The sequence below is a fragment of the Pseudophryne corroboree genome, chromosome 4, assembly GCF_028390025.1.
Source record: "Pseudophryne corroboree isolate aPseCor3 chromosome 4, aPseCor3.hap2, whole genome shotgun sequence".
Classification (NCBI taxonomy): domain Eukaryota; kingdom Metazoa; phylum Chordata; class Amphibia; order Anura; family Myobatrachidae; genus Pseudophryne; species Pseudophryne corroboree.
In genome coordinates this window covers 182,220,100-182,245,994 of record NC_086447.1, presented here as the reverse complement: position 1 = coordinate 182,245,994, position 25,895 = coordinate 182,220,100, and the positions used below count along the sequence as shown (strand labels likewise).

The 25,895-nt window shown below is 49.1% G+C and overlaps 1 protein-coding gene across 2 annotated transcripts in view; it reads left to right on the top strand.

The window, feature by feature from the left end:
* RASA2 (RAS p21 protein activator 2) overlaps positions 1 to 25,895 on the top strand; it is a 308,508-nt gene that overhangs the window by 221,534 nt on the left and 61,079 nt on the right. For both annotated transcript variants that reach the window (XM_063915624.1, XM_063915623.1), the window contains exons 14-15: positions 14,208 to 14,331; positions 15,693 to 15,799. In XM_063915624.1, coding sequence (XP_063771694.1) covers positions 14,208 to 14,331; positions 15,693 to 15,799 — 231 coding nt within the window. The remainder of the gene's footprint in view (positions 1 to 14,207; positions 14,332 to 15,692; positions 15,800 to 25,895) is intronic.

The window sequence follows — 25,895 nt, the reverse complement described above, 5'->3', positions numbered from 1 at the left end:
TACGGAAGTTCAAGCAAGAAGGAGGAAACCTACTTCTAGTCGCTCCAGCGTGGCCCAGGCGGCACTTGTTCTCCAATCTACAGGGCCTCTCGTTGGATCGTTCCCTTCTACTTCCACAATGACCAGACCTCCTCGTTCAGGGCCCTTGTGTTTACCAGGATTTGGCCCGTCTGGCTTTGACGGCATGGCTCTTGAAGCTTCCGTCCTGAGGGCCAAGGGTTTTTCTGAGGCGGTCGTTCAAACTATGTTGAGGGCCCGTAAGCCGGCTTCTGCTCGGATATACCATAGGGTCTGGAATGCTTTACTTTACTTGGTGTGCGTCTCACAATCGTGACGTTTTCAAGTTTAGTACGGCCAAATTGTTGGCCTTTCTTCAACAAGGCCTGGATTTAGGCCTGCGTCTGGCCTCCCTCAAGGTTTACATCTCTGCTTTGTCGGTGTGGTTTCAGAGAAAGATCGCTACCCTACCTGATGTCCATACATTCACTCAGGGTGTGCTGAGGATTCAGCCTCCTTATGTGCCACCTGTAGCCCCTTGGGATCTGTCGGTGGTTTTGGAGGCCTTACAAGAGTCTCCGTTTGAGCCTCTTACCTCTGCTGAGCTTAAGTAGCTTTCCCTTAAGGTGTTGTTTTTGCTGGCTATTGCTTCAGCTAGAAGGGTCTCGGACTTGGGTGCCTTATCCTATAAGTCCCCCTATTTGATTTTTCACCGTGACCGGGCGGTTCTTCGGACACGCCCGGGTTATTTACCCAAGGTGGTGTCTTCTTTCCACCTTAACCAGGAGATTGTGGTTCCGGCCTTTAATTCTCCTGAGTTGTCTTCCAAAGAGCGGTCTTTGGATGTGGTACGGGCTCTCCGTGTCTATGTGAAGAGAACTTTTCTCCATTAGGAAATCCGATTCTCTTTTTGTGTTGTTTGGTTTTCACAAACGTGGCTGGCCTGCTTCTAAGCAGACATTGGCCAGATGGATTAGAATGGTGGTTGCACATGCTTATGTACAGGCTGGTCGCCTGGTTTCTGCTACCATCAAAGCCCATTCTACTCGGTTGGTTGGACCTTCTTGGGCGGCCCACCGTGGTGCGACCCTTGAACAATTGTGCAAGGCGGCTACGTGGCCCTTGAAGAACACGTTTATTAGGTTCTATGCCTTTGATACTGCCGCTTCCCAGGATGCTTCCTTTGGACGCCGGGTTCTTGTGCCCGCTACAGTGCATCCCCTCCCGTAAGGAACTGCTTTTGGACATCCCGATGTTATTTCCTTGTGGAGCCCAGTGTATCCCGCAGCAGAAAACAAGATTTATGGTAAGAACTTACCGTTGTTAAATCTCTTTCTGCGAGGTACACTGGGCTTCACAAGGTGCCCACCCTGACGCATTTAGCTTTTTTGAGTTGGTATTGGCATACCGCTGGCACCCTCTCCTGCGGTGAGTGTGTGGTGTAATTGGCTACGAGCGGTTGTCGTCTCTGGTACCTGCTACTGCATTGGGCTGGTTAACTAAACTGAGCTCACTAGCACGGAGGCGGGGTTATAGAGGAGGCGGCGCTGTGCATCTTGGGAACAGTCTAAAGCTTTGAGCCTGTTGGTGCCTCGGATCAAGATCCTACTCTACACCCCGATGTTATTTCCTTGTGGAGCCCAGTGTACCTCGCTGAAAGAGATTTAACAACGGTAAGTTCTTACCATAAATCTCGTTTTTACCGGGTATAAAAACTACAAACCATATAAAAGTTCCCTTCAACTCCTGTTTTGTCCCTTCCTGTATACTGGAGTTTGTTTACATTTCAGGTTTGTACAAATTGTCTACTTACTTTATATAACTTAGGGGAAGATTTATCAAATCTTTGAGAGCAATAAAATGGAGTAGTTACTCATAGCATCCCATCCGCTTCTGTCACTTTTGTAGCACATCCTGTAACATGACAACAGCAGCTTGGTTGCTATGGACAACTCCACTTTATCACTCTCCAAGATTTAATAAATCTCCACCCATGATTGAAAAAAATAAACTGTCACAAAAAACAGGTTTAACTAGGTTGTTGTGTTTTGTTTTTTTACAGTAATGTTTTAATCCCTTCAGTGGTATGCACGGAAATCTTCCGGGGTGGACAGCGCTGCATACTACTAGTACTGGCTGATTCCTCGGGGACAGCCATACAGTATGGACGATGCCCGGGAATCAGTATAAGCTATTATGGAGTTAAGCCCGCCCCCGGACTCCTATTGGCCTTATGCTGATTCCCGGGTGCCGTGAACGTTGCACGGCGGTCTCTGGCGAATCAGGCAGTAATTAGCAATGACGCTGGCAATGCCCGCGGGTGTTCTCGTGCGGGTTATCGACCCTCTTCCCTTCCCCACCGCACTTTAACCCCTGCATCCTTGAACTGAAAAACACACCATTGGTAGGTGTGTATTTTTGAAATAAAAACCCACTCTGTAAGGGTTTTTGCAATTAGCACTGACGCTGGTGATGCCCGCACGGGAGGGACATTCCCCCCCCTGTACTTTAACCCCTGCACTCCCTAAATTTAAAAACCACACCATGGGAGGTGTATATTTTTTAATAAAACACACCACTGAAGGGGTTAATGGGGGGTGGGGGGGTGGGGAGATAATCCTGTATTAGAATCTTTCATCAACCATGTTTTAATGCGTTCTAACATTAATAAGTTTATTACACTTTGATTTGATTTATTTTACATATTTAATAAAAACAGTTTTTACAACTTATTATTCCTATTATATCTCAATATATGTAATAGGAACGTTTCTTCTCCTCTAATTGAATCCCCCCCTGAACATATTAATACATACAAAGTACACTCAGAAATAATAAAAAATAAAAACAGTAAAAAAAAATGTTTTAAACCAGCCAATCCTGTCTCCCCCCAGTTTCTCTGACGTCCTAAGTGGATGCTGGGGACTCCGTCAGGGCCATGGGGAATAGCGGCTCCGCAGGAGACAGGGCACAAAATTAAAAGTTTGACCACTAGGTGGTGTGTACTGGCTCCTCCCCCTATGACCCTCCTCCAAGCCTCAGTTAGGTTTTTGTGCCCGTCCGAGCAGGGTGCAATCTAGGTGGCTCTCCTAAAGAGCTGCTTAGAAAAAGTTTGTTAGGTTTTTTATTTTCAGTGAGTCCTGCTGGCAACAGGCTCACTGCAACGAGGGACTTAGGGGAGAAGAAGTGAACTCACCTGCGTGCAGGATGGATTGGCTTCTTAGGCTACTGGACACTAGCTCCAGAGGGACGATCACAGGTACAGCCTGGATGGGTCACCGGAGCCGCGCCGCCGACCCCCTTGCAGATGCCGAAGAGAGAAGAGGTCCAGAAACCGGCGGCTGAAGACTTCTCAGTCTTCATGAGGTAGCGCACAGCACTGCAGCTGTGCGCCATTGCTCTCGGCACACTTCACACCAACGGTCACTGAGGGTGCAGGGCGCTGGGGGGGGGCGCCCTGGGCAGCAATGAAAGTACCTATTCTGGCTAAAAATACATCACATATAGCCCCTGGGGCTATATGGATGTATTTAACCCCTGCCAGGTTGTCAGAAAAACGGGAGAAGAAGCCCGCCGAAAAGGGGGCGGGGCCTATTCTCCTCAGCACACAGCGCCATTTTCCTACACAGCTCCGCTGCTAGGAAGGCTCCCAGGCTCTCCCCTGCACTGCACTACAGAAACAGGGTAAAAACAGAGAGGGGGGGCACTTATTTGGCGATATTAATAATATTTCTCTGACGTCCTAAGTGGATGCTGGGGACTCCGTCAGGACCATGGGGATTAGCGGCTCCGCAGGAGACAGGGCACAAAAGTAAAAGCTTTAGGATCAGGTGGTGTGCACTGGCTCCTCCCCCTATGACCCTCCTCCAAGCCTCAGTTAGATTTTTGTGCCCGGCCGAGAAGGGTGCAATCTAGGTGGCTCTCCTGAGCTGCTTAGAATAAAAGTTTGTTAGGTTTTTTATTTTCAGTGAGTCCTGCTGGCAACAGGCTCACTGCTACGAGGGACTTAGGGGAGAGAAGTGAACTCACCTGCGTGCAGGATGGATTGGCTTCTTAGGCTACTGGACACCATTAGCTCCAGAGGGAGTCGGAACACAGGTCTCACCCTGGGGTTCGTCCCGGAGCCGCGCCGCCGACCCCCCTTGCAGATGCCGAAAAGTGAAGGTCCAGAAACGGCGGCAGAAGACTCTTCAGTCTTCATAAGGTAGCGCACAGCACTGCAGCTGTGCGCCATTGTTGTCAGCACACTTCATAGCAGCGGTCACTGAAGGTGCAGGGCGCTGGGGGGGGGCGCCCTGGGCAGCAATGATAGTACCTTATTCTGGCTAAAAATACATCACATATAGCCCCTGGGGGCTATATGGATGTATTTAACCCCTGCCAGGTCTCAGAAAAACGGGAGAAGAAGCCCGCCTAAAAGGGGGCGGGGCCTATTCTCCTCAGCACACAGCGCCATTTTCCCTCACAGAAATGCTGGTGGGAAGGCTCCCAGGCTCTCCCCTGCACTGCACTACAGAAACAGGGTTAAAACAGAGAGGGGGGGCACTTATTTGGCGATATGTATATATATATTAAAATGCTATAAGGGAAAAACACTTATATAAAGGTTGTCCCTGTATAATTATAGCGTTTTTGGTGTGTGCTGGCAAACTCTCCCTCTGTCTCCCCAAAGGGCTAGTGGGGTCCTGTCCTCTATCAGAGCATTCCCTGTGTGTGTGCTGTGTGTCGGTACGTGTGTGTCGACATGTATGAGGACGATGTTGGTGAGGAGGCGGAGCAATTGCCTGAAATGGTGATGTCACTCTCTAGGGAGTCGACACCGGAATGGATGGCTTATTTAAGGAATTACGTGATAATGTCAACACGCTGCAAGGTCGGTTGACGACATGAGACGGCCGGCAAAAAAATTAGTACCTGTCCAGGCGTCTCAAACACCGTCAGGGGCTGTAAAACGCTCATTTACCTCAGTCGGTCGACACAGACACGGACACTGACTCCAGTGTCGACGGTGAAGAAACAAACGTATTTTCCTTTAGGGCCACACGTTACATGTTAAGGGCAATGAAGGAGGTGTTACATATTTCTGATACTACAAGTACCACAAGAAGGGTATTATGTGGGGTGTGAAAAAACTACCTGTAGTTTTTCCTGAATCAGATAAATTAAATGAAGTGTGTGATGATGCGTGGGTTTCCCCCGATAGAAAATTATTGGCGGTATACCCTTTCCCGCCAGAAGTTAGGGCGCGTTGGGAAACACCCTTTAGGGTGGATAAGGCGCTCACACGCTTATCAAAACAAGTGGCGGTACCGTCTCCAGATAGGGCCGCCCTCAAGGAGCCAGCTGAGAGGCTGGAAAATATCCTAAAAAGGTATATACACACATACTGGTGTTATACTGCGACCAGCGATCGCCTCAGCCTGGATGTGCAGCGCTGGGGTGGCTTGGTCGGATTCCCTGACTGAAAATATTGATACCCTTGACAGGGACAGTATTTTATTGACTATAGCATTTCTATATATGCGAGATGCACAGAGGGATATTTGCACTCTGGCATCAAGAGTAAGTGCGATGTCCATATCTGCCAGAAAATGTTTATGGACACGACAGTGGTCAGGTGATGCAGATTCCAAACGGCACATGGAAGTATTGCCGTATAAAGGGGAGGAGTTATTTGGGGTCGGTCCATCGGACCTGGTGGCCTCGGCAACAGCTGGAAAATCCACCTTTTTTACCCCAAATCACATCTCAGCAGAAAAAGACACCGTCTTTTCAGCCTCAGTCCTTTCGTCCCCATAAGGGCAAGCGGGCAAAAGGCCAGTCATATCTGCCCAGGGATAGAGGAAAGGGAAGAAGACTGCAGCAGGCAGCCCATTCCCAGGAACAGAAGCCCTCCACAGCTTCTGCCAAGTCCTCAGCATGACGCTGGGGCCGTACAAGCGGACTCAAGTGCGGTGGGGGGTTGTCTCAAGAGTTTCAGCGCGTAGTGGGCTCACTCGCAAGTGGACCCCTGGATCCTACAAGTAGTATCCCAGGGGTACAGACTGGAAATTCGAGACGTCTCCCCCTCGCAGGCTCCTGATGTCTGCTTTACCAACGTCTTCCTCCGACAGGGAGGCAGTATTGGAAACAATTCACAAGCTGTATTCCCAGCAGGTGATAATCAAAGTACCCCTCCTACAACAAGGAAAGGGGTATTATTCCACACTATATTGTGGTACTGAAGCCAGACGGCTCGGTGAGACCTATTCTAAATGGGAAATCTTTGAACACTTACATACAAAGGTTCAAATCAAGATGGAGTCACTCAGAGCAGTGATAGCGAACCAGGAAGAAGGGGACTATATGGTGTCCCTGGACATCAAGGATGCTTACCTCCATGTCCCAAATTGCCCTTCTCACCAAGGGTACCTCAGGTTCGTGGTACGGAACTGTCACTATCAGTTTCAGACGCTGCCGTTTGGATTGTCCACGGCACCCCGGGTCTTTACCAAAGTAATGGCCGAAATGATGATTCTTCTTCAAAGAAAAGGCGTCTTAATTATCCCTTACTTGGACGATCTCCTGATAAGGGCAAGGTCCAGAGAACAGTTGGAAGTCGGAGTAGCACTATCTCAAGTAGTTCTACGACAGCACGGGTGGATTCTAAATATCCAAAATCGCAGCCGTTTCCGACGACACGTCTGCTGTTCCTAGGGATGGTTCTGGACACAGTCCAGAAAAAGGTGTTTCTCCCGGAGGAGAAAGCCAGGGAGTTATCCGAGCTAGTCAGGAACCTCCTAAAACCAGGAAAAGTGTCAGTGCATCATTGCACAAGAGTCCTGGGAAAAATGGTGGCTTATTACGAAGCGATTCCATTCGGCAGATTCCACGCAAGAACTTTTCAGTGGGATCTGCTGGACAAATGGTCCGGATCGCATTTTCAGATGCATCAGCGGATAACCCTGTCTCCAGGGACAGGGGTGTCTCTCCTGTGGTGGTTACAGAGTGCTCATCTTCTAGAGGGCCGCAGATTCGGCATTCAGGATTGGATGCTGGTGACCACGGAGGCCAGCCTGAGAGGCTGGGGAGCAGTCACACAGGGAAAAAATTTCCAGGGAGTGTGATCAAGTCTGGAGATTTTTCTCCACATAAATATACTGGAGCTAAGGGCAATTTACAATGCTCTAAGCTTAGCAAGACCTCTGCTTCAAGGTCAGCCGGTATTGATCCAGTGGGACAACATCACGGCAGTCGCCCACGTAAACAGACAGGGCGGCATAAGAAGCAGGAGGGCAATGGCAGAAACTGCAAGGATTTTTCGCTGGGCGGAAAATCATGTGATAGCACTGTCAGCAGTGTTCATTCCGGGAGTGGACAACTGGGAAGCAGACTTCCTCAGCAGGCACAACCTCCACCCGGGAGAGTGGGGACTTCATCGGGAAGTCTTCCACATGATTGTGAACCGTTGGAAAAGACCAAAGGTGGACATGATGGCGTCCCGCCTGAACAAAAAACTGGACAAGTATTGCGCCAGGTCAAAAGACCCTCAGGCAATAGCTGTGGACGTTCTGGTAACACCGTGGGTGTACCAGTCGGTGTATGTCTTCCCTCCTCTGCTTCTCATACCCAAGGTATTGAGAATTATAAGACGTAGAGGAGTAAGAACTATACTCGTGGCTCCGGATTGGCCAAGAAGGACTTGGTACCCGGAACTTCAAGAGATGCTCACAGAGGACTCATGGCCTCTGCCGCTAAGAAGGGACTTGCTTCAGCAAGTACCATGTCTGTTCCAAGACTTACCGCGGCTGCGTTTGACGGCATGGCGGTTGAACGCCGGATCCTAAGGGAAAAAGGCATTCCGGAAGAGGTCATTCCTACCCTGGTCAAAGCCAGGAAGGAGGTGACCGCACAACATTATCACCACATGTGGCGAAAATATGTTGCGTGGTGTGAGGCCAGGAAGGCCCCATGAAGAAATTTCAACTCGGTCGTTTCCTGCATTTCCTGCAAACAGGAGTGTCTATGGGCCTCAAATTGGGGTCCATTAAGGTTCAAATTTCGGCCCTGTCGATTTTCTTCCAGAAAGAATTGGCTTCAGTTCCTGAAGTCCAGAAGTTTGTCAAGGGAGTACTGCATATACAACCCCCTTTTTGTGCCTCCAGTGGCACTGTGGGATCTCAACGTAATTCTGGGATTCCTAAAATCACATTGGTTTAAACCGCTCAAATCTGTGGATTTGAAATATCTCACAGGGAAAGTGACCATGCTGTTGGCCCTGGCCTCGGCCAGGCGAGTGTCAGAATTGGCGGCGTTTGTCTCAAAAAGCCCATATCTGATTGTCCATTCGGACAGGGCAAAGCTGCGGACTCATCCCCAGTTTCTCCCTAAGGTGGTGTCAGTGTTTCACCCGAACCAGCTTATTGTGGTACCTGCGGCTACTAGGGACTTGGAGGACTCCAAGTTGCTAGATGTTGTCAGGGCCCTGAAAATATAGTTTCCAGGACGGCTGGAGTCAGGAAGACTGACTTGCTGTTATCCTGTATGCACCCAACAAACTGGGTGCTCTTGCTTCTAAGCAGACGATTGCTAGTTGGATGTGTGGTACAATTCAGCTTGCATATTCTGTGGCAGGCCTGCCACAGCCAAAATATGTAAATGCCCATTCCACAAGGAAGGTGGGCTCATCTTGGGCGGCTGCCCGAGGGGTCTCGGCTTTACAACTTTGCCGAGCTGATACTTGGTCAGGGGCACACCCTGACTGAGGAGGACCTGGAGTTCTCTCATTCGGTGCTGCAGAGTCATCCGCACTCTCCCGCCCGTTTGGGAGCTTTGGTATAACCCCCATGGTCCTGACGGAGTCCCCAGCATCCACTTAGGACGTCAGAGAAAATAAAAATTTACTTACCGATAATTCTATTTCTCGTAGTCCGTAGTGGATGCTGGGCGCCCATCCCAAGTGCGGATTGTCTGCAATACTTGTACATAGTTATTGTTACAAAAATCGGGTTATTATTGTTGTGAGCCATCTTTTCAGAGGCTCCGCTGTTATCATGCTGTTAACTGGGTTCAGATCACAGGTTGTACAGTGTGATTGGTGTGGCTGGTATGAGTCTTACCCGGGATTCAAAATCCTTCCTTATTGTGTACGCTCGTCCGGGCACAGTATCCTAACTGAGGCTTGGAGGAGGGTCATAGGGGGAGGAGCCAGTGCACACCACCTGATCCTAAAGCTTTTACTTTTGTGCCCTGTCTCCTGCGGAGCCGCTAATCCCCATGGTCCTGACGGAGTCCCCAGCATCCACTACGGACTACGAGAAATAGAATTATCGGTAAGTAAATTCTTATTTTAAGCTGCTATAAGGGGAACACACTTATTTAAGGTTGTCCCTATATATTTATAGCGCTTGGGTGTGTGCTGGCAAACTCTCCCTCTGTCTCCCCAAAGGGCTAGTGGGGTCCTGTCTTCTATCAGAGCATTCCCTGTGTGTCTGCTGTGTGTCGGTACGTGTGTGTCGACATGTATGAGGACGATGTTGGCGTGGAGGCGGAGCAATTGCCTGTAATGGTGATGTCACCCCCTAGGGAGTCGACACCGGAATGGATGGCTTTGTTTATGGAATTACGTGATAGTGTCAGCACGCTGCAAAAGTCGGTTGACGACATGAGACGGCCGGCAAACCAGTTAGTACCTGTCCAGGCGTCTCAAACACCGTAAGGGGCTGTAAAACGCCCTTTACCTCAGTCGGTCGACACAGACACCGACACGGACACCGAATCTAGTGTCGACGGTGAAGAAACAAACGTATTTTCCAGTAGGGCCACACGTTATTTGATCACGGCAATGAAGGAGGCTTTGCATATCTCTGATACTGCAAGTACCACAAAAAGGGGTATTATGTGGGGTGTGAAAAAACTACCTGTAGTTTTTCCTGAATCAGAGGAATTGAATGAAGTGTGTGATGAAGCGTGGGTTACCCCCGATAGAAAACTGCTAATTTCAAAGAAGTTATTGGCGTTATACCCTTTCCCGCCAGAGGTTAGGGCGCGCTGGGAAACACCCCCTAGGGTAGATAAGGCGCTCACACGCTTATCAAAACAAGTGGCGTTACCGTCTCCAGAAACGGCCGCCCTCAAGGACCCAGCTGATAGGAGGCTGGAGAATACACTAAAAAGTATATACACACATACTGGTGTTATACTGCGACCAGCAATCGCCTCAGCCTGGATGTGCAGTGCTGGGGTGGCTTGGTCGGAATCACTGACTGAAAATATTGATACCCTGGATAGGGAAAATATTTTATTGACTATAGAGCATTTAAAGGATGCATTTCTTTATATGCGTGATGCACAGAGGGATATTTGCACTCTGGCATCAAGAATAAGTGCGATGTCCATATCTGCCAGAAGAAGTTTATGGACGCGACAGTGGTCAGGTGATGCGGATTCCAAACGGCATATGGAAGTATTGCCGTATAAAGGGGAGGAATTATTTGGGGTCGGTTTATCGGATTTGGTGGCCACGGCAACAGCCGGGAAATCCACCTTTTTACCTCAGGTCACCTCCCAGCAGAAAAAGACGCAGTCTTTTCAGCCGCAGTCCTTTCGTTCCTATAAGAACAAGCGGGCAAAAGGACATTCATATCTGCCCCGAGGCAAAGGAAAGGGTAAGAGACTGCAGCAAGCAGCTCCCTCCCAGGAGCAGAAGCCCTCCCCGGCTTCTGCAAAGGCCTCAGCATGACGCTGGGACCTTACAAGCGGACTCAGGGGCGGTGGGGGGTCGCCTCAAGAATTTCAGCGCACAGTGGGCTCACTCGCAGGTGGACCCCTGGATCCTGCAGGTAGTATCTCAGGGTTACAGGTTGGAATTCGAGACGTCTCCCCCTCGCCGGTTCCTAAAGTCTGCTTTGCCAACGTCTCCCTCCGACAGGGCGACGGTATTGGAAGCCATTCACAAGCTGTATTCTCAGCAGGTGATAGTCAAGGTACCCCTTTTACAACAGGGAAAGGGGTATTACTCCACGCTATTTGTGGTACCGAAGCCGGACGGCTCGGTAAGACCTATTCTAAATCTGAAATCTCTGAACCTGTACATACAAAAATTCAAGTTCAAGATGGAGTCACTCAGAGCAGTGATAGCGAATCTGGAAGAAGGGGACTTTATGGTGTCCTTGGACATCAAGGATGCTTACCTCCATGTCCCAATTTGCCCTTCACACCAAGGGTACCTCAGGTTCGTGGTACAAAACTGTCATTATCAGTTTCAGACGCTGCCGTTTGGATTGTCCACGGCACCCCGGGTCTTTACCAAGGTAATGGCCAAAATGATGACCCTTCTTCGAGGAAAAGGCGTATTAATTATCCCTTACTTGGACGATCTCCTGATAATGGCAAGGTCCAGAGAACAGCTGGAGGTCGGAGTAGCACTAACTCAAGTAGTGCTCCAACAGCACGGGTGGATTCTGAATTTTCCAAAATCCCAACTGATCCCGACGACACGTTTGCTGTTCCTAGGGATGATTCTGGACACTGTTCAGAAAAAGGTGTTTCTTCCGGAGGAGAAAGCCAGGGAGTTATCCGAACTCGTCAGGAACCTCCTAAAACCAGGAAAAGTGTCTGTGCATCAATGCACAAGAGTCCTGGGAAAAATGGTGGCTTCTTACGAAGCGATTCCATTCGGCAGATTCCATGCACGAATTTTTCAGTAGGATCTGCTGGACAAGTGGTCCGGATCGCATCTGCAGATGCATCAGTGGATAAACCTGTCGCCAAGGACAAGGGTGTCTCTGCTATGGTGGTTGCAGAGTGCTCATCTGTTAGAGGGCCGCAGATTCGGCATACAGAACTGGGTCCTAGTGACCACGGATGCCAGCCTGAGAGGCTGGGGAGCGGTCACACAGGGAAGAAACTTCCAGGGCGTGTGGTCAAGCCTGGAGACGTCTCTTCACATAAATATACTGGAACTAAGAGCAATCTACAATGCTCTAAGCCTGGCAAAACCTCTGCTTCAGGGTCAGCCGGTGTTGATCCAGTCGGACAACATCACGGCAGTCGCCCACGTAAACAGACAGGGCGGCACAAGAAGCAGGAGGGCAATGGCAGAAGCTGCAAGGATTCTTCGCTGGGCGGAAAATCATGTGATAGCACTGTCAGCAGTGTTCATCCCGGGAGTGGACAACTGGGAAGCAGATTTCCTCAGCAGACACGATCTTCACCCGGGAGAGTGGGGACTTCATCCAGAAGTCTTCCACATGATTGTGGTCCGTTGGGAAAGACCAATGGTGGACATGATGGCGTCCCGCCTCAACAAAAAACTGGACAGGTATTGCGCCAGGTCAAGAGACCCTCAGGCAATAGCTGTGGACGCTCTGGTAACACCATGGGTGTACCAGTCAGTGTATGTGTTCCCTCCTCTGCCTCTCATACCCAAGGTACTGAGAATTATACGGCAAAGGGGAGTAAGAACGATACTCGTGGCTCCGGATTGGCCAAGAAGGACTTGGTACCCGGAACTTCAGGAGATGCTCACGGAAGATCCGTGGCCTCTACCTCTAAGAAGGGACCTGCTTCAGCAGGGACCTTGTCTATTCCAAGACTTACCGCGGCTGCGTTTGACGGCATGGCGGTTGAACGCCGGATTCTAAAGGAAAAAGGCATTCCAGAGGAAGTCATCCCTACCCTGATTAAAGCCAGGAAGGAAGTGACTGCACAACATTATCACCGCATTTGGAGAAAATATGTTGCGTGGTGTGAGGCCAGGAAGGCCCCCACGGAGGAATTTCAACTGGGTCGATTCCTACATTTCCTGCAAACAGGATTGTCTATGGGCCTCAAATTGGGGTCCATTAAGGTTCAAATTTCGGCCCTGTCGATTTTCTTCCAGAAAGAATTGGCTTCAGTTCCTGAAGTCCAAACTTTTGTCAAAGGAGTACTACATATACAACCCCCGGTTGTGCCTCCAGTGGCACCGTGGGATCTCAATGTAGTTTTGGATTTTCTCAAATCCCATTGGTTTGAGCCACTCAAATCGGTGGATTTGAAATATCTTACATGGAAAGTAACCATGCTACTGGCCCTGGCTTCGGCCAGGAGAGTGTCAGAATTGGCGGCTTTATCATACAAAAGCCCATATCTGATTTTCCATTCGGACAGGGCAGAACTGCGGACGCGTCCTCAGTTTCTCCCTAAGGTGGTGTCAGCGTTTCACCTGAACCAGCCTGTTGTGGTGCCTGCGGCTACTAGCGATTTGGAGGACTCCAAGTTGCTGGATGTTGTCAGAGCATTAAAAATATATATTTCAAGGACGGCTGGAGTCAGGAAGTCTGACTCGCTGTTTATACTGTATGCACCCAACAAGCTGGGTGCTCCTGCGTCTAAGCAGACGATTGCTCGTTGGATTTGTAGCACAATTCAACTTGCGCATTCTGTGGCAGGCCTGCCACAGCCTAAATCTGTCAATGCCCACTCTACAAGGAAGGTGGGCTCCTCTTGGGCGGCTGCCCGAGGGGTCTCGGCATTACAACTCTGCCGAGCAGCTACGTGGTCAGGGGAGAACACGTTTGTAAAATTCTACAAATTTGATACCCGGGCTAAGGAGGACCTGGAGTTCTCTCATTCGGTGCTGCAGAGTCATCCGCACTCTCCCGCCCGTTTGGGAGCTTTGGTATAATCCCCATGGTCCTGACGGAGTCCCCAGCATCCACTTAGGACGTCAGAGAAAATAAGAATTTACTCACCGGTAATTCTATTTCTCGTAGTCCGTAGTGGATGCTGGGCGCCCATCCCAAGTGCGGATTGTCTGCAATAATTGTACATAGTTATTGTTACAAAAATCGGGTTATTATTGTTGGGAGCCATCGTTTCAGAGGCTCTTTTCGGTTATCATACTGTTAACTGGGTTCAGATCACAAGTTGTACGGTGTGATTGGTGTGGCTGGTATGAGTCTTACCCGGGATTCAAAATCCTTCCTTATTGTGTACGCTCGTCCGGGCACAGTATCCTAACTGAGGCTTGGAGGAGGGTCATAGGGGGAGGAGCCAGTACACACCACCTAGTGGTCAAACTTTTAATTTTGTGCCCTGTCTCCTGCGGAGCCGCTATTCCCCATGGTCCTGACGGAGTCCCCAGCATCCACTACAGACTACGAGAAATAGAATTACCGGTGAGTAAATTCTTATTTTTTGTTATTAGAGGTGTGAGTTGAACATCAAGTGCTGTGTCTCCTCTGCAGGACAATCTAAAATACTATGTGGACAAGGTGTTCTCATGTATAGTGAAATCCAGCATGAGCTGCCCAACCGTGATGTGTGACCTGTTCTCCTCACTGCGACACATGGCTGTTAGACATTTTCCGAGTAAGTCACTTGGTCTAGTTACATGTGAGAATGTGTGGGGTTACCAGTAACAGCTCCTTTTTTAGAATCCACCTATATCATAACATTCCCCAAGCACATAGTTTCTTCCGGTAGTTAACTTTCCCACCCTAGCTAGTATAGATTTATTAAACTTCACCACCACTTGTCAAATGGGAATGGCATAATTTACGCACTTTTACGCGCCTTTCGTATGGCCAAAAAATAGAGCGGTGAACGTTACCAGGCTTGCATGTGCCACTGCTTTGGGGGCTTATTTATGAATCACTGGCTGATATTGGGGGGGATGAGGGTGCTGGTGGGGAAGGGGGTGGGTGTGTTCTAGATCGCATCTCATCATGTTCCGTTGCTCAGGATCTCTGCTTTATCTTGTTTAGCTGCTTCTTCATACTGGGCTATTAGAACAGAGGAGGCAGCTGAATGAAGAGGTTTTGCACAGTAACATTCAGTTGGTATCTCTGCACCTCTCCCCTCCCCCCCCCCCGCCCTCCCCCCCACCTCTCTCTCTCTCTCTCTCTCTCTCTCTCTCTCTCTCTCTCTCTCTACTGCCCTTGCTATCATTCACCTGCACATCACCCACATACATGCTACTTAGCTCTGCGGTTTTGTTTTTTTCCCCTGGATGGTTTGTTTAAAATATACCATGGCCCACAGTGGCACTCGTTTTGCATACTGAACCAATTTTCACGATGGTCGTAACCATGGTCATCCGTTCACTAGGACCAAGAGACATCACTGAGGCATGAACTGCAAATGACCTCATACCTCAGCCGATTCATTTATTCCTAGGCTGTATTCTCATGCAAATCGGTTCAGCTCACAAAATGGCTGCTTCTTCTGTGTGTAGGTGACTGGTGCATTTTAAATACCATAATATCTGTTCCGTTCCATTCCAGCCTTGTAGTGCAGTCATTTCATGCTATGTGTTTAAATACAGGTGTCTACTGATGCAGCCAGCTTTGCTGAAGTGGCATGTCGGGTGGGCTTAGTTTAGATGGATTTGGGTTTACGTCCATATTTGTAGCAGTCTCAATTCTGTTATCTGTTTCTATGTATACAGTCATTCCATATTGACAACAAAAGTATTTTAATTATTTTTGCAATTCCCTGATATATCATGACCTCTCAGCCGATGGCGCGTAGGCACCTGTATTTGTCAGTCATTCCTGTGTCCTGTGCCTAAAATATGTTCATGTTGTAACTTGATCCTATCCGTAACTTGAGTGTTGCATTGCACTGTATGTGGACTGCTCTCAGGGGCATGACTGGGTCTTTAGGTATAAAGGGGGGTTAATAAACTGAAAAATTTGGTATAACAGTGTCTCTTTCATGTCCCTCTGCAGATGACCCCCGTGTACAGTATTCTGCTGTCAGCAGTTTTGTCTTCCTGCGATTCTTTGCTGTGGCTGTCGTATCCCCTCACATCTTCCACTTAAGATTCCACCACCCAGTAAGTTACTACCTGTATAGCTCTGCTAATCAGCACCTTGAATCATTTTAATGCTGTTGTGACATAATGCAGTTGTGTACAGTATTCTGAGTTTTAAAAGGTTTTTCTTCTTCAGAGTCCATAGGGCTCCACAGGGAATACCTTGGGATGTAGGTGATTTGCTATGACTGGGCACGAAACAGCTAAAGCTTTTACAGCTCCCAGGATGCTCTCCCCCCCCCCCCCCCCCCCCCTCCCCGATACCCTGCCCACCAGGGACGTGCAGTCAGGAGAATCAGGGGAGGCAGTGCCTCCCCTGTCATTAATGATTAAAATAATATACAGAAGATACTTATGACACATATTCTGTGTCATAAGTATCTGCTGTAGGATTTACATTATTTTAATCATTTCCACCTTATAAAAATTGGCTTTGTGTGTTTCAGAGGCACCGCTCTCGGTGCCTCCAGCTAACAATGTGAAAGAGTCGGAAGCGGGCGGCGGGGCCGAGCATCGGGCAGTAAAAGCCCATTAAAAAAATCCCCATAAGCGGCACCTACTAGAAGTGCCGCTTTGACACGCCCCTGTCACAAAGGTATATCTGATTGGCCAGTGGCAGCGCCCCCACCCCCGTCAACAAAGATATATAGATAGATATATATATATATTTTTTTTTTATATATATATAAAAAATGTATTTGCATATGCAGCCGCCCCCCAAGCCCGTCACCCAGCAGTCCTCTGAACGGACGGGGAAGTAGGGCAGCGCAGTGTCGTATCAAGGGGGGGTGCAGGTGGTATCTCCTGCCCCCCCTATCTCAGGGGCCCATGATCGGAGCTGCAGTGCAGGGATGATTAAAGGACCCACGGTCAGCACTCCCAGCAGCGGCGGTACAGAGGAGAGAGAGCTGCTGCTGCTGCAGGCTGAACCAGCGGGCGGCTGCGGCTTTTCAAGTTCCTCTCCTCTGGTGGCGCCGCGACAGCGCTGTGTAGCCGACACTGTGGGGATGAGACTTCATGACGTCTCATCCCCTGAGAAGGCAACGAGGATCAAAACACACCTGCGGGAGTCGGGACTCTGGAGCTGGACTTTGAAAAGTGCACTGAGGTCAGTCAGAAGGGAGGGAGGGGAGCAGAAAGGGGGGGAGGGGGGGTTTGTCAAACTGGGGGTATCATTACATATATTTGATGAGGTGGCAGTGAAAGGTTAATTAAATATGTAAACGGTGGGAGTGAGAGGGGTTACTAAATATTTATTGGGTAGGAGGATCATTAAATATATAAGGGGTGGGGTTGAGGGGGTGGGCACTAAATATGTAAGGGGAGAGGGTGTATATATACACACACATTGACTCACCACTCATATCCAGCGTCCTGGTGGGTGCCCTCCACTGCAGGGGTTAAAGAAAGAGATCTGGCGTCACTCATGGTCACAGTATAAATAATGATAAGGCGGTTACAGGTTACATCTGTATACTTCTCAACGTTTCAATTTTATTTTATGAAAAAATATTCAGCTGACGTCATGCTCACAGCCCTCTAGAAGTGGAACAGCTGGAGGACGAGCAGTCCCACCACAGAGAGCAGATTTGTTCATTCCTATCTCTGTTATCGGCATGAGCCGCGTCTGGCTGTGATTTATGGGGGAGATAGGCGGGTACTTTATTTTGACATGAGCTAAGCTCACCCATGCTGTATTGGGGACCCAAGGCTGTACTGCGTATGTTGTGTGCTGTATGCAATACTGCTGACAGAGTGGGACAGTAATGTACTCTCCCTAATATCACCCTATCCCAGTCACCCTCTACTGTCAACCAAAGCTGGCACCAACTGTTGTCACCATCTCCTTGTCACCCACAGCTGGTACCGACTGCTGGCACCCTGTCCCTGTCACCCACTGCTGTCACCCGCTTCCTGGCATCACCCTCTCTCTGTCACCTGCTGTCACCCTCTCTTGGCATCACCCTCTCCCTGTCACCCACAGTTAGCACCGACTGTTCTCACCCTCTCACTGTTACCATCTTCTTGTCACTAGCTCCCTGACATCACCCTCTCTCTGTCACCCACTGTTGTCACCCTCTCCCTGTCACCACCCTGGCATCACCCTCTCCCTGTATCTCCCCTGCATCACTGTCTCCCCATCACTATCTCTCTCCTGTCACCCTCTGCCTTTCCACACGGCCACGCCTCTTGTTTGTGAGGCCACACTCTCACTGCAAGACCACAACCAGTTTTCTGGGAGCGCGTTTGCCTTCAAGACATGCAGGGTCAGTGGCGGTAGCGGGCATCGTCGGGACTCTGCGAACATTTTGGCTGCAGTGCCTCACCAGCCACTGACCTCACCGCACGCCACTGCTGCCCACAGCCCAGGCTATTCAGTTTTGTTATGCTGTCGGCAGGAGCAGGTTGCACCTTTAACAGTGGGACTGCTATTAAGCAGACCCATGCGTTTATTTTATGATTTCATTTTCTTTTCTTTTACCTCAAGAGCCAGCATCGCTAGGCTGTCCTAAGGACACCAGCGCTACTGCACCATCGACTCCCTGCCGACGCCGCAACACCAGAGACTGGTCTAGTGATTCCTGCGGGGAACCTTGGAGCATTGCTAGCATGGCTCCCTGGGGGAACCTGGACTGCAGCCAGAGCACAGGGGGATAGGTAAGGCGGGTCCCCACTTGCAGGAGCCCGCATCATTGTGCAGTCCTACCTCCGGTCTTGGAGACAGACCGGAGGTGATGTGCGAGGTGATGTGCCTCCCTGTTCGTCCGGGACCCCACTAGACCACCAGGGAAGAATATTAATGGCGCCTGAAGATAGTTGAGGCCAGTGGCTCTGGAGGTTGATGTCAGTTAGGGGAGGTCAGCTCTCTCCCAGCGGCCCCTCTCCCCAGTTCAGAGTGGCATTCTACGACAGCGTCTTGTCTCATGCTCCTCCTTCACCCTCCTCCCCTTCAGAGACTCTCAGCAGCCATTTTACGCTACAGCTACAGGTCTCTGGGAATGCTGGGTTCAGTCTCCCTGTATACATCTCCTAGGAGCCAGGTTATACAGCGATATATGCTACAAGCCACTGCGGTCTGTGTAGTTGATTTAGTGCCCATTGCAGTTATATATATTTATATATATTGTACTCTGCATTGCATGTGACTTGTGCTAGCTCTGCTGTCTTGATTTTTCTCTGCCAGCTTATATCTTTCCCTTTGTTTCCCTAAGATATTGGTGTATAGGGGTTCACCGTACTTCACATCTACCACTATTTGTGAAGGCTGTCCCAGTACTATACTTGTTGCACACTCCTTATTGCCATAATAGTGTGTTATACTGTTACTGCAGCTATGTCTAGCAATGGCAAGTTCTGCTCAGCGGGATTTTCCACTCAGGACATTGGGGGTTATTCTGACCCGATCGCACGCTGCAATTTATCGCAGCGCAGCGATCGGGTCAGAACTGCGCATGCGCCGGTGCCGCAGTGCGCCGGCGCATGCCAGGCGGACGAAGGCTGAGCTACGATCGCCTCTGCCTGATTGAGAGGCAGAGGCGGTCGCTGAGCAGGGGGAAGTGGACCGGCGGCGTTTGGACGCCGTTTCGTGGGCGCGGTCCGGCCAACGCAGGTGTGGCCGGACCGTGCGGGGGGCGGGCCGCAGCAGCTGCGTGACGTCGCACGCAGCCGCTGCGGGGCGGGGAGCGACGAGTAGCTTCCGGCCAGCACGCTAAAGCTGCGCTGGCCAGGAGCTTCTCCTAAAGTGCAAAAGCATCACCGCTGTGCGATGCTTTTGCACTTCTGCGGGGGAGGCCGGCACTGACATGCGGGGTGGGATATCCCTGTGCTGGGCGTCCCCACGCATGTCTATTGTATGATCGTAGCCCTGCAAAATCTTGCAGGGCTACGATCAATTCGGAATGACACCCATTGTACAGGATGGTTTGTGTGCATCTTGCTATATCCCACCTAACCAGTAGGTCTCTCCAGCTCCTTTTCAAATCTCCCCTGGGCTTCCTTTTCACAGTTGTTAGAGCAGATAGCAGACCGCTTAGCAGCCCCCATAGTAGTTCCGCCTATGTGATTCCCACAGCAGGTACACACTGCTATGCCAGTCACCCCTATGCACCCTCCCTGAGTGAATGTATTATCTAACTCAGTGCAAAATATAGCTAATACCTCTGCTGTTTTTCAACAGATGTTAGAGTGACAGACACTTCGCTACTAAAGCCGCTAGGCATCCTGTGCCATCCTCACAGTCCACGCAGCTTTCAGATTCTGAGGTGTCACCTGGGGAGGCAGAGTACGCAGATACCTCTCTCCCTGAGTCCCCCTCTGGGGAGGGAGGAGCATCAATCTACATTTGATATACCTGTGCTAGTGAGGGACATTAAATCCATTCTTCAGATTATTTAAGCGCCAGATAGGTAGTAAAAGCTGAATTCACCCAGTCAGATCAGCTTACTAAACTCATAAATGAAGCATGGAATACCCCTGGTGAGAAGTTCCAGCTACCAAAGTGTCTGGTCTCTTTTTACCCTCTCCCAGCTGGTGATTGTGTCAAGCGGGTGGTTCCCTCTACAGTGGATCCCCACGTAGCACACCTGGCTAAAAGCTCTACTTTACCTATCCCAACGGCATCTTCCCTAAAGGAAACTAAGGATAGGAAGATTGAAGCGTGTCTTAAATCTGTCTGTTCTCTTACAGGGGCTGTTACTCAACCGGCTATGGCTGCTGTCTGGGTGGCTAAGGCCATTGAAAGCTGGGCAGAGACTCTAGAAGAAAGTCTTCCCTCTGATAATACCTGGGACCAGCTGTCCCACATCTCGCATATTAAAGATGCAGTCTCCTACTTAGGTGAAGCAGCTTTGGATACTGGTCTTCTGGCTTCTGTGGCATCTGCTACCTCAGTGGTAGTCCGCCACATCACCTGACTGCGCTCATGGAAAGCTGAAATGGACTCCAAGAAAGTCCTGGAATACCTGAAGGCCCCTGTCCCTTCATCACAGTGAGGGATGGGTTTTTACCCTTTTCTTGGTTCAGAAACCCAATGGGTCTCATCAGCCAATCCTCAATCTCAAATCTCTGAGTGGGTTTATCAGAGTGCCCAGGTTTCGTATGGAAACCCACCGCTTTGTTAAGCTAGCTATGGAATCTGGGGACTTTATGGTTTCTCTAGACATTCAGGATGCTTACCTACATGTGCCTATAGTGCCCTGTCATCAGTGGTTTCTACGGTTTTTCAGAATACTCCCATACATGGATGACTTGCTGATTCTGGCACACTCTCCGCAGGTCCTTTACTGCCATCTTCTGCTGACAATTTTGCCTTCCTGCAAACACATGGCTGGCTAATCAACTGGAAAAAGTCATCCCTGATTCCTCCACAAAGGATGTTACATCTGGGAGCTTTCCTGGATTTTCCTACCAGCAGACAAGATTTCCGCACTACAACAACGAGTACGCAAATTACGTCAAAGTTGCAAAGTGTCTATTCACTCAGCAATGCAAGTCTTGGGGTCCATGGTCTCCACCTTCGGCATGGTAGCATATACCCAGTTCCACTCCAGACCCCTTCAACACCATATCCTACTTCACTCATCAAGGAGGCACTTGCAGTCTGTTGGCAATACAGGAAGTGGCGCACATTCTCTGTTGGGCCAAACGCCATCTCCCGGCAATCTTGGGGGTGTTCATCCCAGCGATCCTCAACTGGGAGGCAGAATTCCTCAGCCGTCACGACATGCATGCTGGTGAGTGGGCTCTACACCCAAAGGTCCTCCAGCTCCTGGTGGACAAATGGGGCCTGCCACCATGGACCTCATGGCCTCATGACAGAACCACAAGGTTCCTGTGTTCAGGTCCAGGACAAGCGATCCGAAAGCAGCCTTCATGGACGCCCTGGCAGTGAAGTGGACCTTCCATCTGGCATACCTCTTCCCTCCAGTGTCCCTCCTTCCCAGGGTTCTTCGCCAATTGCAGGCAATAAGGAGGCACCGTACTGTTGGTGGCTTCCAGGCGCCATTGGTTTTCTGATCTCTAGAGTCTCTCCATAGATGCCCCATTTCCACTTCCTCTAAGACCAGATCTGTATTCTCAGGGTCCCTGTCTACACCCGGACCTAGCCCTTCTTTCTTTGACGGTGTGGCTCTTGAGTCATCCCTTCTAAGGTCCAAAGGTTTCTCCCACTCTGTGATTCAGACCATGCTCAGAGTGCAGAAACCAGCCTCTGCCCATATTTATTACCAGGTGGTTTGTATTCTTCCAGTGGTGCGCTGAACAACACTATGACCCTCTGGTTTATTGAGTTTCCCCAAACTTGCCTTTTTTAAAGCAGGACTGGATCTCTGACTGTGTCTGTCTGGCCTCTCTGAAAATGCGCGTCTCTGCTTTGTCAGTCTGGTCCCAGTGCAGAATTGCTCCACTGTCTGATGTTCACACCTTTATTCAAGGTGTCCTTCATGTTCATCCTCCCTTTGTCCCTCCAGTGGCTTTGTGGGATTAGTCAGTGGTTCTCAAGGCGCTTCAGGAGCCCAAATTTGAACCCCTGGAATCAGTGGACTTCAAATGGCTGACGGCAAAGACTATTTCTCTTTTGGCTATTGCATCTGCCTGAAGGGTGTCCTATTTAGGGGCGCTCTCCCTTTCTGATCTTTCATTGGGACATGGCTGTCCTTGGAACTCGACCTGGCTACCTTCCCAAGGTGGTGTCCAGTTTCCACCTTAACGAAGAAATTGTGGTACTGGCCTTCTAAACCCTGGACGTCGTGGCGGGGGAGGCCTCCTTGGACGGGGTCCATGCCCATACGTGGATCGTACGTGGGCAGTCCACCATGGCGCGTCTGCCGAACAACTGTGCAAGGTGACCACATGGTCTTCTGTCCACACCTTTCTTAGGTTCTATGCCTTTGATACTTTTGCCTCTAAGGATGCTTAATTTGGCCACTGGATTCTCCTCTCTGCTCAGAAGTGTTCCCTACCTTCAACTGCTTTGGGACATCCCCAAGGTATTCCCTGTGGAGCCCTATGGACCTTGAAAAAGAAAAGGAAAGCTATGGTGGACTTACCTTTAACTCTTTCTTCAAAGCCCATAGGGTTCACAGAGCTCCCCCCGACACACGCAGCTTCTATGGGTTTTTACTATTGGTCACTGGTTCCCTTTTCTTTTGTGTGAGAGTGTGATTCTTCTGTGTACCAGTCTTCCCTCTCTCCTATCTTGCTCTTGCCTTGGGCTTGTTAACAAAACTGAATTGCCTGGGTTGTGAGCGGGGTATAGGTGGCAAGGACAGGAGCATCATGGGAGCTGTAAAAGCTTTAACTGTTTGGTGCCAGGTCCTATCCAACCACCTACACCCCAAGGTATTCCCTGTGGACCCTATGGACTTCTAAGAAAGAGAGTTAACAAAGGTAAGTCTACCATAACTCTCCTTATTCATGCACAGATGTTCAAAATTTCTACACTTTTAACATATATTTATAGCATTTTTTTTCTACCTTTTTTTTCTGTTGTTTCTGTGTTTCCATTAGATATACAGAATTCCAGGGTGGTAGGGGCCAAACTGGTGTGTTTTACTTAGGAAAGACATGGGGCAATCCTTAGGGATGGACGCTTTCTTAACACATGAACCTTGAGGAACGTTTTCCTTCCCTCTTATGCACCTCATCCTTGGTGGTCTCTCACATTCTGTGAAGACGCACCCCAGAAGTAGCAGCCATTTTAGCAGCTCCAGGGCTCCATTTCTGTACTCTGCTTTGCAGCACTAGGTATGTGGGAGGTGTGTGGTTCATAGGGCCGCCCACACTTAGGTCGACCACTACTGGTTGACAGTAACTAAGTCGACACCCAAAATAGGTCGACATGACAAAAGGTTGACATGATTTTTTTTTATTTTTTGTGTCGTCTTCTTCGCAGAGTGACTGGGAGCCCCAATTAGTGCATCGCTTCGCTCGCCATGCTTCGGGCAAGGTGCCTCACTCCGCTACCGCTGCGCTCGGCATAGGTTACCGTTCCCAATTGTAGTCCACGTGGATCGTAAACTATGAAAGAGTTCAAAAAATTAAACAAATCGTGAAAAACTCCTTGTGTCATGTAAACCTAGAAACCCTGTCGACCTAATGCACGTCGACCAATAGTGGTCAACCTAGTGACTGTCGACCTAGAGACCGGATACCATGTAGGAGTTTTGTTGGACTCTGTGTGCTGCTTTCATGTTCACTTTCATTTTTCTGATTGTGTTCTGCTATCGTCCTGTGCTGTCTGTAGATTTTTGGGTGATAAAGGTAGGGACAAATGAATGTTAGAGCTGTCTATGGGTTTGCAGTCCGATAAACCAGAGCCAAAGTACTTAAATTCCTGCAATATTCTGGACACCGTCGAGTTCCTGTACTTTGTATCCTATCAGGACTTTGTGTCCTAAGTCATGGAAAAACAGATGTGGAGACTTATTTGCTTAATTTCTCAGGCGGGGTCCCGAGCTGGCAAAGATAATTTTACACAGGGAGCAAAAATTTCTTCTCGTCAGTGGGCCCCTAGACTTGGAGCTCCCAGGTTTTGGTTCTTGCACACCGCAGCTACGCGAAGGTTCATGCCTTTTTAAGTTGGATCTTTGAGAAATCAGCACAGAGACAGAGTCAGAGATGCTTGGACAGCTAGTCACCAGGCTTCCAAGAAACCAGAGAAACGGTAAATATGACAGGCACAAGTCCCATGTAGGATCTGTTGTGACATTAGCCCATCTGCTTCTCTTCTGGTACCAGTGTTTTGGTTCCACTACAGATGACTGTATGAGAAATATTGTGAATCAGAGCTATGTCATAGATCTCTTGGATTCTACTAGCTGTAGACATCATGGTAACAGATTGTCTAAACAGTCAGAGGGCGGTATCCTAGTGTGCCGGGGGGGGGGGTCCAAAAGTTACCTATAGTAATCTGCTTCAAGCTAGCAATTATCTAGTACATTATATATAATGATAAGTATAGGCTGAATGGTTGCTGTGGGCATCTTCAACACTTGTCCACTTTTTAGAATGTTTGACGCATTTCCACCATAAATCCTTGTCTCGAAGGCTGTTTAAAACTTCTAGGAAAATGTTAGTTATGCGCACTCTATTAAAAGTCTATTTATAATTTTCCAACCCACCCTTATGCCTTTACGGACAAAGTCGGTCATCTCTTTTTCACATTCTGTAAAAATTGTGATTCTGCGTCCAAGGTCTCCAGAGGCGTAGGGATCTCTTCATTCTTTGCTTGTGAGGACTACTGTTCACAGGACAAATATTTTCTTTGTTCTCTATGATGCTCAGAGCAAGGGTTGGGTGGCTTATAAGCAGTCACTTGCTCTGTGTATTCATCAGACTTAATGTCTGGGGCAACCTGTTCCTGAAATTTTCCAATCGAGCTGAATACCTCCTTAGCAATGCGGAATGGTGCCTAGGCTGGGCAGCTGTGTAGGGCCACTACCAGTCTGTTCATACGTTCGCCAGATTCTACAGGTTTCACATGTTTGCATTCGGGCATGCCAATTTTGAAAAGAAGGTGCTTTGAACAACTTCCCCTGAGCATCCCCACCCTTAGAGACCGTTTTGGGAGATGGACAACATTTCCAGTAGGATAAAAAAGAAAGCAGATTTTTATACTTGCGTTTAGTCCATTGAAGAACACTGCTTGCCAACCCTTTATACCCTTTGTATTTGTTCTGTACTTTTTTAATGTTTTGAAGAGTGTTGTCTTTTCCTCCTCGTTACTGTATATTTCTGTCTATCCTTGATGCTTGCATAAATATAATTGAAAGGGGTGGATCTATGGACAAGCTATACATTTTAAACTGCCTGCACTCATGGATCTACCACTATACCCCAACGTGTTTCCAGTGTCACTCAATGGACTCAAAAGTATTTTTCATACCTCATTTACAGGCATCCAGCACTGACCTTTTATATGCAGACAGCCCAGCTCATCTCTTTTTTGGTTATCAATTTCCTAAATCTGTAGTCTTGCCTGTCCAGAAAGCTGCCTCTCATTTCACACTGTACATATAGAGTTTGAGGCATTACCACTAGCCTGTCAGCAATGCAAAACTCTGGATCCAAGAAATCTGTAGCCAACGGAGAGCTGAGCTGGGAGCCAGACTGCACATTT